This window comes from Saccopteryx bilineata, chromosome 12 (assembly GCF_036850765.1).
Source record: "Saccopteryx bilineata isolate mSacBil1 chromosome 12, mSacBil1_pri_phased_curated, whole genome shotgun sequence".
NCBI lineage: Eukaryota > Metazoa > Chordata > Mammalia > Chiroptera > Emballonuridae > Saccopteryx > Saccopteryx bilineata.
The window spans coordinates 25605485-25617728 of record NC_089501.1 but is presented as its reverse complement, the minus strand read 5'-3'; the positions used below and the strand labels follow the sequence as shown (position 1 = coordinate 25617728).

Genomic DNA, 12244 nt, shown 5'->3' with positions numbered 1-12244 from the left:
GGTCGGGAGGAGGTAGCTAAGCCTTCCTTGGATTTAGATTGGTACTGAGCAAAGATTTAAATTGCATTTATCGCAGTTGGCACCTTTGTTCTGGAAAAGACCAAATGACAAATGATCATAAAAATTGCATTATTTTCTTTTTCTACAAGTCAATAACCCCTGTAACAAATGTGGGCTAAAATCACATCTGAGAAATTGGGTGTTTCTTTGCGATGATCTTCTTTATAGATGAATACTAAGCGGAAGATGCTTTTTGCAGCAGTGACTTAATGCTCCGAAATATAAAATCCCCACTCAGGCTGTTTATTGAGAAACTGAATATGTTAACTCCCTAAACATGAGCTCTTTTGGTAAGTATTAGGCATCTACAGTAACATTTACACACTAATGCCTGAATAGAGATTGCTTGCAGTACGGAAAATGTGTCTTTCTCCTTTAAATACATATCAGTGTCCAATCAGTTTATCCGTCAGCCTTGACTGTACTTAGCTTTTAAATTTGTAGCGTTAAAACTGCTGGTGGAATAGCTTTGTTTGCTCTATTCTGTCCTTCTCTGCTCACTTTCCCCTCTAATTTCTGAGAGCCCTAATAGCACAGGGACTCTTCACGGCTACTTACACTGCTCTTCTTAGTGTTCGCATCTTAAACGTTGAGGTTCTAAGTTCAACTTTCTAATAAAATTCAAATAAAAATATGCTGTTAGCTTGTTGTGTACAAATCCATGAAGGCCAGGCTGGCAATAAGACTAGCTATAAACACTGCATACGCTTGCAGAGAATTTGTCACATTTTGACAAATTTCTGTAATACTACAAGTCTGGTCTCCTATTTACCCCACCCCATGCCAACCTCCATGAGAAACATCCATGGATTCAATATGTAGAAATGTTTTTATTCAGCTCTATGCGGGCTAAAGAAGAAGAAAGAAGTATAAGGAGAAGATACTAGCACACTACCAAATGAGATAATATGCGTAAAATGCTGTCTGATCTATGATGTTCTGACATGTATTAATAATAGGTTTGACATAATCCATTTCACGGGGCAGGAATTTCTCAAGATCCTCTTCAGTTGCCTGGAGTATGGTAACTGTCCGCGTGCTGTAAGTTGCTGGTGGGAGGGGTGTGACGGTGAAAAGAAGAAAGTGAAGAAGCCAAGAATAATAGACAGCTCCTGTCAATGGTGCTAACAGACAGGGACTTGCTCATACACAGGCAGCTCCCATTTTAGGAATTAATGTGTAAGTCTTAATTTTTACATCAATTCTTATATCTACATTCTGACTTAAAAGATGTTTCCCTCACTTACATAATGTCATTATTATTTTATATTGTATCAATGGAAAGATTTTAAATATAAGAGCATGGTGATGTATTAAAACTTGCATTTGCTGGACCTGTTTCATACTTGTCGGTACCACTCGCCATTTTGTCTGGATGGAATGTAATGGTGTCCCCTGCCATTCTTCCAGTTTTTAAACTTGAACGCTAGTGGGTTCTGTTTGCAGCTCACACTCAGCACTGATCTTGAATGGCTTTCACACATATTTCTTACTGCCTGATTTATGTGAATATGCCTTTCTCAAATCTCCAGCTCTTAGCCTTCCTATCTGTCTGTCTCTCTCTCTTCCTTTCTCTCTGAATAGCAATGATGATATCTTGTTCACCTTTGCATTCAGCAGGCTCTTAATAAATATTTGTTAAAAAATATTCAAACCTTTAACTTTAAAATAAAACTTCTTTTTATTAGTAGTATTTTTTTCTTCTTTTCTAAGTGAGAGGAGGGGAGATACAGAGACAGACTCTCACATGTACCCTGACCGGGATCCACCCACCAACCCCCATCTGGGGCCATGCTTGCAATCGAACCATTTTTAGTGCCTAAAGTGCAGGCTCCACGGAGCCATCCTCAGCACCTGAAGCCAATGTGCTTGAGTCAGTCAAGCCATGGCTGCAGGAAGAGAAGAGAGAGAGAGATAGAGAGACAGAGAGAGACAAAGAGACAGAGAGAAGGGAGGAGGGGTTGAGAAGCAGATGGTCACTTTTCCTGTGTGTCCTGACCAGGAATCAAACCCGGGACATCCTCACACCAGGCCAATACTCTACCACTGACCCAACTGGCCAGGACAAAAACTTTATTTTTCAATTACAGTTTACATTCAACACTATTTTGTATTAGTTTTAGGTATAAAGCATAGTGGTTTGATGATCATATACTTTACAAAGTGTTTCTTTTGATATTTCCATTACCCACTTGGAACCATACGTAGTTATTACAATATTATTGACCCTATTCCCTATACTGTACTTTACATCCCAGTGACTATTTTGTAACTGCCAATTTGTACTTGTTGATCCCTTCACTGTCTTAGCCCAGTCCTCCAGCCCCTCCCCTCTGGCGATCACCAGTCTGTTCTCTGTATCTATGGGCCTGTTTCAATTTTGTTTGTTTATTTTCAAAGGACTTTCACATATATTATTAGCTCATGTGATTCTTACAGCAACCCCATGTGGTAGGCAAGGTAGGTGTACTATCCATATTTTACAGAGGATCAAATGATGCTTGGAGTAAATGACTGATTTTCCTAAAAGATCATGATTTGGCTTCTCATTTAATCAGTATTTCTAGTGACAAGAAGTGTACTTCTCTGCAGAACTACCAATTCCAATCATGGAAACGGAGGAAGAGAATAAAATCCGCATTCAAGATACCTCAACCCATCAACTGGGGAGCATCAGTCATATGATGCATGTGTTGTCAGAGTGCAGTGAGACCCATGTTCTCCGATACACTGGTGGTGGGAATGTAAATTGGGATAACCTTTAGAAAAAGCAGTTCAGATGTATGTACTGAGAGCCTTAGGCAAATTCATCATCTGGCCTTATAATTCACTGCCTAGCAATCTATTTTTAAAACAATAATCAGGAATAGTGAGAGACTTTGTTGTACAGTGTGTTCAACAGAATATAGTTTCTAATAGTGAAAAACTGAAAACACTTTTTATGTGACCCCCAGTTGGGAAGAAGTAAAATAAATTGTAAAGATAGAGTTTTGCAGTGATAAGGAGCCAGACTCTAGAGTCAGAAACACTGGATTAAAATTCTTATCCTGCCCTTTGCTGGCTGTGTCTGTGGGTGAGTTACTTAGGTTAGCTAGTTTTTATCAACACCACTAAAAATGGGACTATATATATTTTACAAAACTTTTATGAAAACTACATATTATATTGAAAGGAAATTGTTTATGTAGTGGCTGGCACATGGTAAGCACTTAAAAGAGGTCATTATAATCATAACTATATAGTAATTGTGTCATTTATTAAATGCTTAGTTTATGCTAGGCATTTAACAAACATTATCTTTTTAAATCCTCATAGTAACTCTTTGATGTATGTGTTGTTCATAACCACACTATACAGATGAAGAAAGTGAGGAGTAGGCCGGCTAAGTAGAGTTCCCAAATTCATGCAGACAGTAGGTTAGAGTGCCGGGATTTGAACTCAGGCAATCTGACACTGGTGTCCATCAAGGATATCCTATTTCCCATACTCTGAAATAGTTTATGTCTCTGTATGTGTGCATGTGCACACACATACACACATATAGTCATATTTACATGATATTTAGAAGCAGTTTTAATTACGTATTATTGGTTTTTAAAAGCAGAGTACCAAATTGAGATCTTGTATGTAAACTGTACGTAGGGTTGCCTCTGTATGGCGGTGTTATAGGGGGATTCTGGTCTTGATTCTGAAGGTATTTCTGTGTTTTCTAAACTTTTCATCTGAAAACAGGTGCCATTTTATGAACAGGGAAGTTAAAAGAGGACAGGTATATAAATAAAAGTAATCCGAGAACTATTTAAGGAGAATATGTTATCATAGGCAGGTTACCTACCCTCTAATTCTACCAATAGAGAAGAGTAAGTATTTTGAACAACTTTCCTTCTTTTTTGTGTGTGACAGAGACATAGAGAGGGACAGATAGGGACAGACAGACAGGAAGGGAAAGAGATAAGAAGCATCAATTCTTCATTGCGGCACCTTAGTTGTTCGTTGCTTTCTCATATGTGCCTTGATGGGGGGGAGGGTGCTCCAGCAGGCCGAGTGACCCTTTGTTCAAGCCAACGACCTTGGGTTCAAGCTGGTGAGCATTGAAACCAGATGAGCCTGTGCTCAAGCCAGTGACCTAGGGGTTTCAAACCTGGGTCCCCAGAGTCTCAGTCTGATGCTCTATCCACTACATCACCACCTGGTTAAGCGAATAACATTCCTTCTTAAACTGACTAAATATTAGAAAGCAGTGGGCTATAAACACTTACATGTGCCAGCACTGGGGTGGGTGTTGGGAAGGCTGGAGTGGGAACTGGCTCCGGCTGGAGAACTGTTTCAGCTGGAACTTCTCCATCTCTATCCTCGTGGGGTCTCTGATAGGCACAACGACCAATGTCGGCATTTTTGAAGGATACAGGCCGTGCAAAGTCCATGGGGCTAGTGGAACACAGTTAGAATTAAGTATTTTCTCACTTTTCATTGTCTCACATTCTTACAATTAAATTAGCCCATACCTTTTTTTTTTTTTTTTTTTTTCTGAAGCTGGAAACGGGGAGAGATAGTCAGACAGACTCCCGCATGCGCCCCACCGGGATCCACCCGGCACGCCCACCAGGGGCGACGCTCTGCCCACCAGGGGGCGATGCTCTGCCCCTCCGGGATGTCGCTCTGCCACGACCAGAGCCACTCTAGCGCCTGGGGCAGAGGCCAAGGAGCCATCCCCAGCGCCCGGGCCATCTTTGCTCCAATGGAGCCTCGGCTGTGGGAGGGGAAGAGAGAGACAGAGAGGAAGGAGGGGGGGGGGTGGAGAAGCAAATGAGCGCTTCTCCTATGTGCCCTGGCCGGGAATCAAACCCGGGTCCCCCGCACGCCAGGCCGATGCTCTACCGCTGAGCCAACCAGCCAGGGCCAGCCCACACCTTTTTTTTTTTTTTAATTTTTTATTTATTTATTTTTAGATAGGAGAGAGACAGAGGAGAGAGAGACAGAGAGAGAGAAGGGGGGAGGAGCTGGAAGCATCAACTCCCATATGTGCCTTGACCAGGCAAGCCCAGGGTTTCAAACCGGCGACCTCAGCATTTCCAGGTCGACGCTTTATCCACTGCGCCACCACAGGTCAGGCAGCCCACACCTTTTTAATGGCTATCAGCAGAGGCAGATTTAATGGTGAGTGTACCAGGTGTGTGCCCTGGGCCCCAACTTCTGAAGGCACTGCAAAACCCCAACTTTATACTTTTTTCTAATGTAAGGGGCCCACTATTTTCTTCTGCACCTGGGGCCTCAACTAACCTTAATCTGCTTCTGGCCATCAGTGCAATTTTCTAAATGTAACTTGAAGCTCTTCACTGTTTCCTTCGCCCCATGATTTTGGGCAGTGGGATGCAACAATGATTTTGATACCCCCCTCCTACACACACCAAAAAAAAAAAAAAATAGTAGCAAAGAGAGTCACTTACACAGAATTAATAACAAGGTTCCATACACAGCCTTCAAAAGGAGGAATATTTCTGAGTGGGGAAGGTTGAAATTCAGGTGGAGCACCTCCAATAAAAAGCTTTTTAACTTCAATTGCCTGCTCTACTGTCAGGTTTTGCATATGTCTTCTGTCTTCATCAACTTGAACAGTAAAGATGCTGATAAAACATTTAAAATAAACAAGTATAAAACACCCAATGTCCAAAACAATAGGAAATCAAACTCTTTCATTCCACCCCCACCCCTCCCTCCTGTGGCTTTTAAGTGAGCCCAAAGTTGATGATTAGGTATCTAGCCTACATTAAACGAATGATACTGTTAACGCTCCCTGCAAATTTACTTAAAGGAGGCAATGGTGTAGCTGCAACATTAGCCTCTGGCCGCATTGAAGATAGTGGTCTACAGCCCAACACAGGAGCCCGTAGAGAGAAGCTTCTGTACCGTGTAGCAATGTCTAATCGGATAAGGCTCAGTGGGTTTAGCACAGCACGGGGTCACTTTTCATTTGGCTATTTCTTGGTTTGTGCTAGCTATTATCTTCTTGCTAGGGGACAAACTGTGCTCCTGAGAGTTTAGATTGCAGGAATCAACCGCAGACACTTACAGGACATTTTATAAAGAATGTAGCTTTTGAATAGAAGAGGCAGGCGAGAACACCAAGCTAATTGTTCCTCGCAATGATTCTCCACAGTGACTGTTTCATTAATTTCCCTAATTTGCTTATAAGAGATAACTCACACACTACTAATTGAGATCCTCATGCTACTTAGTCACCATCCTTGAATCCAGGGGCAAAGAATCAGAAGGAGACAGAGTCTTGATGATGAAAATGACCAAAGGCATTTTCTCTTTTGTTCTAGAAGCAGGTTTTAAACTTCAGTCTCAGTCAGCATGGAGCTATTAGTCATCAGTGTTAGTCACAAGCCTGAGGATCATAAATAGATTGCTGTAAACTTACTTCATATCTGGGGAGAAAACCAAAGCACCTAGATGGAAAACTCGGTCCTAAAATGCCTTCTTACTTGATTTGATCAGGAGTAAAAACCACATGCAGAACCAGACACAATAAACCAGGGCAAAGGCTCTCTGAAATGGCACTAAGGAAGTGGTCCACTTTGGGGCAATTCAAATGGAAGAAAATGGAACAAAACGGAACAAAAAGTGAATTATATTGTGGCTCAAAATATCATTGTTTCTGGGGGTATAGAGGAGGCAAGTTGAATTTAGTTTCAAAGGAAAAAGAAGGGGAGGCGACATATTGTTTTGTTTTGTTTCGTTAGGCTCTGGAAGAGCGCGTAGGCAGAATGCAGGATGCTGAACCTCATTACTAAGAACGTTGGTGGTTTTAGGAGACTTAGACAACCACTCACTTCTGGGTGTGACTGAATAGTCCTCCCTTCTCCTTTCTGAAATACCTTTTTTTTCTTTGATTAAAAACATCCTCTTATTTGATATAGCATTGTTCTTGATGGTTTTCATGAGGGGTTTAAGCCACTATTGAATTATCCAAGGAGAGCAAACCTCTGTTCTTGATTAGAACTTTTAATAGCCAGAGGCCCATTTCTTTCTGACATAGACTCTAGACTGGTTCTGCCCCACGAGCCCTAGCAGGGGTCCTTTCTTACAAGATCACCGGGTGGAGACCTAGAACGAACATGAGCTTTCAGAAAGAACAGACTGGAATTAAATATTACTGTGTAAATTTACTGGCTATGTGAACCTGAATCAGTTATTTAATCTTATTCAGTATCATTTCATTCATTTATAAAATGAAAATACAAATACATAGTTCAAATAGTGGAAAACATTAATTAAGGGATTGCCCTGAGGCTGTATAATTTAATAAGGGCATTGCTAGAAGACTATACAGCTAAATCCCTGCTGGTAATTTACAGTCTAGGAGCATCAAATCTAGATCATTTATTTAGTTCTTTTGTAAAGAGGGGCATAATCAATCATATTATGATTCTGGTATGTTTCCAGTTTTTCAAGTATCTATTCAACAACTCTTCACTGACTACCTACTATGTACAAAGAACACCATAATAAAAATTACATTACAATTAGGATTATGATAGGTCAGCTCTATTTTCTTATAATTTTGATGATTAATTCATGGATTCTGTTTCTTGCTTGTTTGGATAATGGTCTAAGAATTGTTCTTTCAAATACCACCAACTGGATTGTATATATGGAAGAAGATATTAAGAGAAGTGCCTTAATATTTGTAATTCACATGAAAAACAAAAATTTAAACTTTTTTTATTGAACATATTTTGGATGGTAAGATCCTACTCTGGAAAACCCAAAGTCCTCCTGAGATATCTGATCTAACTTTGTGGTCTTTAGCCTAATTCTATACCTGTATAAAAATGCTCTCATGGAAGAGAAAACCTACTCACTTAAGCATCTACTCTAGGCTCTTAGGGTGTAGAGGTTTTGTCCAGTTAGAACCACAGGCTATTTTTGGTGGACTCCAGGAAAAGGATCAGAGGGCAAAACAGCTATACAAGCAGGGGTTGCTGAAATACCATGGAATTATATACCAAAGTGACTGAAGTGACATTCTTGCAGACAAGGACTAGAAAAGGAGAATGAGGGAGAAGGGTAAAGACAGGTAGAGAGGGAGAGAAAAACTCATATTCAATCTTGCAAAGTTTGCTTCTTAATTTGGTAAAAATGCAATAGTTTTCTGAGAGATATTAAAATGAAAATCTTATCTAAGGTTTTAGGAAAAGAAATGGTAATTGACATTTATGTTCTGGAAAATGTTGGGAGTAAGCAAATATTTCCAAATTAATAAGAGTATCATAATCAACACGAAGCAGTACAAGTATCTGAGGACACAGAAAAAGGGTAAGAATAAATAGTTGGTAAGTACAGATCAAGGTGTTCAAGTCATATACATATATATAGGTTTAAATCCTGGCTCTGTTATTTACTGGATATGTGATTTTGGACAAGGTAATTAATATTTCCTCACCCATGAAGAAAGGATGTTAATACAGACTTCACATATGTTTACAACAATGAAAGGACATAATCTTTGTCTAGTATTTGACACAGAGTATGCCATAGAATACGTTATGAAGCATTAAAAATGTTTTTAGGTGAAGTTCTTAGGGTCATTAGCAATCTCTGGTTAATCAGTTAATTGTAGCACTTGCTTAAAGGATAGGTGATGATTATTTTTGACCTTAGAGTGCTAAATGAGACATTATGATAGCAAATGTGTTCTTGCTATGCCAAAGAGTTCAGTGACTGCATAATATGTCCAATACATTATCCTTTAATTAACAGCAAATGGCAAAACTGTTTGTTTATATGGCCAATTAACTGAATGATCAGCTTTCAGTGATGTACTATACACTGAGCTTAATCAAATAAAGGTTGGATTGATGGCTAACAGCTGTGAGGTTGGCATAATAAAATGCTCTTCTTGAAGAAACACCTGTGAAAAGGACACCTTCACTCAACATCGTCACGCACTTGGGAATGCCAGCATTGTTTCTGACAAAATAACATGTTTTGGATGATTTGGGGCAACTATGCTTTTGAAATTTGTTAGCTTATTAAAATTGTTTAATGTTAAAGCCTTTTAAAATGTCTTTCTCATAATGAGAAGGGTTAAAGTTTGGCAAAGAACCTGAAATTTAGTGTAGAATACATGTTTAGAGCATTCTGAAATGAGAAAATTCAGTTTGCATTTTTCCTTGGAGACCATGACTGCAATATCTGGCTATTATATTAGTAAGAGTTCTTACTTAGTCCAAATATTGATCCCTCATTTGTCTTAATCATGGTTTCTAAACCTACTCAGTTGGCTCTCTGCAAGAACGCTTAGTATGAATTCAGATCACAACCTAAGGCTCTAAAAAAATAATAATAATAAATGAGCCAAAGAAAGCCTTATCACTTACTTAGAAGATAAGAAATTCTTAAATTTATCTATACCGTTATCCACACAAGAGGATAATTAGAAAATATAGGTCTTTAATTATAGAATAGCATCTTCCTACTTGGACTATTGCTACATATTTATACCATTGTTTCTAGATGTCTTCTCTGTGTTCTGAGGTTTTATCAGATTTGATTTCCAGTTCTTTTCTTTGTCTTCAGTCTAATAAATGGATTGCCAGTCTGGAGGTCTGAAGTCTCTGGGCTTCTGTTTTCTGTTTTTCTAATTGTCCTACTAAGCATGTTACCACTCTGAGTTGTCATACAATATTTGGATAAAAAATATAGATGACTTTCCCAATAAAGTAAGTAGTAAGCTATCCAAAGATGAGAGATCAGCATCTAACACTGTTACATCCAGTTCCCGGACTCTGGAGAGCAAGTGCTCTGGCGGGTCCACAGACGCAGCCTCCACACACTGATGGCCGGATAGCAGCCTTCCTCTCTCCTTCTCCACTCTGCTCCCTCATGAAACCCCTGCGTGGGGACTCCACACACCCTGGAGGGAGACCTGGAAGAGGCACGCACACACCTGTGCTCAGTAGGCCCTGCAGCTGCTGCACGCTGCCTCTCTGTGACAGGTTTCTAAGCAGCTGCCATCACTGCTTTGGAGCCTGAATGAACCAGCAGCTGCCCAAGGCTGCGGGCTCTGGCAGGTCGCTGTGTGCATACCTTATTTGAGAAGGGAATGTTTGAGAGGTGCAGAGGGAGGATGTTTCTTATCTACAACTTCAAAAGATACATTTGCTTTTCCCCAGAGTGGAGAGGAGAATGGCATAGAATAAAAATGTGAAGAGTCGAACTCCTAAGGGCCAAGGTAAATGAGTTTCTGAAGTAGGGAATGGAAAGAAGAAATTAAGCTACTTGATAGTTTGGCAACGCATCGCATGTCCACGCACACAAAGGCGCAGCTGGTGACTAATACTGCAGAGGGGTTCCCGTTAGCTATGACAGTAGGTTCTGTGGGGCTATTGTTACCCTCTGGTTCTTTCCACGTGAACGGAGTGTTCTCTCCCATCGTGAAACAGGCCCGGCTCTGGTTTGACAACAATTTTCCTCATTGTTCTTGTGCCCGAGGAGAGGTGCACTTCCAGGCGGCCCCTGTTCAGGATTATCGCATAATAGGCCTGCAACAGCAAAGCGTGATTCCGGGTTAGAGAGGATCTCATCCGTGACTTTGCGTTAGAGGTTCTCCGAAAGAACCGCACACTCATCTGCTCTGATTCTCACCTGAGAAGTTAAGAATCAATATTTTCTTAATCACATTATTTAAAGCAGCTGGAAATAGCTTTTTAATGGTTTTCCATTTTTGCTAGTTAGATGATGTGGAACGTGGGGGCTGTAACATAGCCGTCTCTGGAAAGCAGATTTGTGATGCTCGAGGGAGCATGCTTGTATGGGGTCTCTAACTCTCAGAACCCACCAGGAAACAAAGGGTGTCAACAAAAATTTCCCTCCCTTATATTCACAAGTAGACAGGCAGCTTCTGGAAATCAGGTCTGCCTCCCAACCTCATAGCATTTTGAATGTTTAGACTTCAATTTGTTCTCTGAGCTGGTGGAATAGATTGCTATCACCAATATGTAACTTGTCTCCCTCATTTAGAAAGAAGGAAGACAATTTTTCATCCACAAACATGCCTGCTTTCTCCTTGCTACTGTTACTATAGCAACCAGTATGGCTTTGCGATCAGATTAGGAGCCCCAGGGAGCCTGAATGCTTTCCCAGTCCCCGAAGCTGCTTCCACGTGTACTCCGTTGCTTGTGGAGCATGAGGGCACCTGCTGCACAGTGATCACTTGGTCCCCCATGTGTCACCTGTGGTGGTGGAGACAGTTTAATCAAACATTTTGTCTCCACTAATTGACTAAATTGTCTATGTAGCTGTGTGTCCAACATAAAATGTCCAGAGGATTGGATTAGTGTTCAACATCCATCAAAGAGGCCACTGCAAACTACTCACTCAATTAAAATTTTCTTAGCTGATTGATTGTTTGATGTCTCAAACCTTTTTAGCAGAACTTAATCACGAATAACCTTATGGGTATCAAAGCGGTTAGCTTGGAAAAAAGAAAATGTGTCAGTACAATCAGCATTGATTCTATAACAGACATGAACTATTTAACACTGTTTCCTCTTTTAGATAATATCCATTATAAGATTTTAATAGCTAAATATTCATTATTATTAAAATGTTGAAATATTAACATGTAATTTCTAAGTTACTTTGTACTAGAATACTTAACATTGTCTCATTTTAAGTGTTTCAATAGGATCATGTTCTATTTTAAGAACTATCCTGAAAGCTGGTGATTCAAGTCCATTTGTTTAGTCCTGATGAGGAGAAATTTGGAGCTAATCACTGGTACTTAAAAATTTGACAAATATCCTTTAGTAGAAATCTATTTCAGAATGTTTGATCTGGTCCTCCTATTATTATTATCACTGGCTTATGATTTGGAATAGTAAGAAAATAATTAAAAGGTAAAGAATTTAAGGATGCATTATATAAAAAAATATATATATAAATTTAAGTTTTCTGAAGTGAGAAGCAAGGAGGCAGACAAACTGCCACATGTACTCAACCGGGATCCCTCTGGCAAGGCCACAAGGGGGCGATGCTCTGCCCAGCTGGGGCATTGCTCCATTTCAACCAGAGTCATTCTAGCACCTGAGGCAGAGGCGATGGAGCCATCCTCAGCGCCCAGACCAACTTTGCTCCAGTGGAGCCTTGGCTGCAGGAGGGGAAGAGAGAGAAAGAA

General features: G+C 40.2%; 1 protein-coding gene across 3 annotated transcripts in view; it reads right to left on the bottom strand.

Annotated features, from left to right (window-relative positions):
- The window catches only part of LAMA2 (laminin subunit alpha 2), a 660268-nt gene that overhangs the window by 15861 nt on the left and 632163 nt on the right, over positions 1–12244 (bottom strand). For all 3 annotated transcript variants that reach the window (XM_066248490.1, XM_066248491.1, XM_066248492.1), the window contains 3 exons: positions 10462–10610; positions 5508–5684; positions 4320–4488 (listed from right to left, as the gene is read on the bottom strand). In XM_066248490.1, the coding sequence (XP_066104587.1) occupies positions 4320–4488; positions 5508–5684; positions 10462–10610 (495 nt within the window). The remainder of the gene's footprint in view (positions 1–4319; positions 4489–5507; positions 5685–10461; positions 10611–12244) is intronic.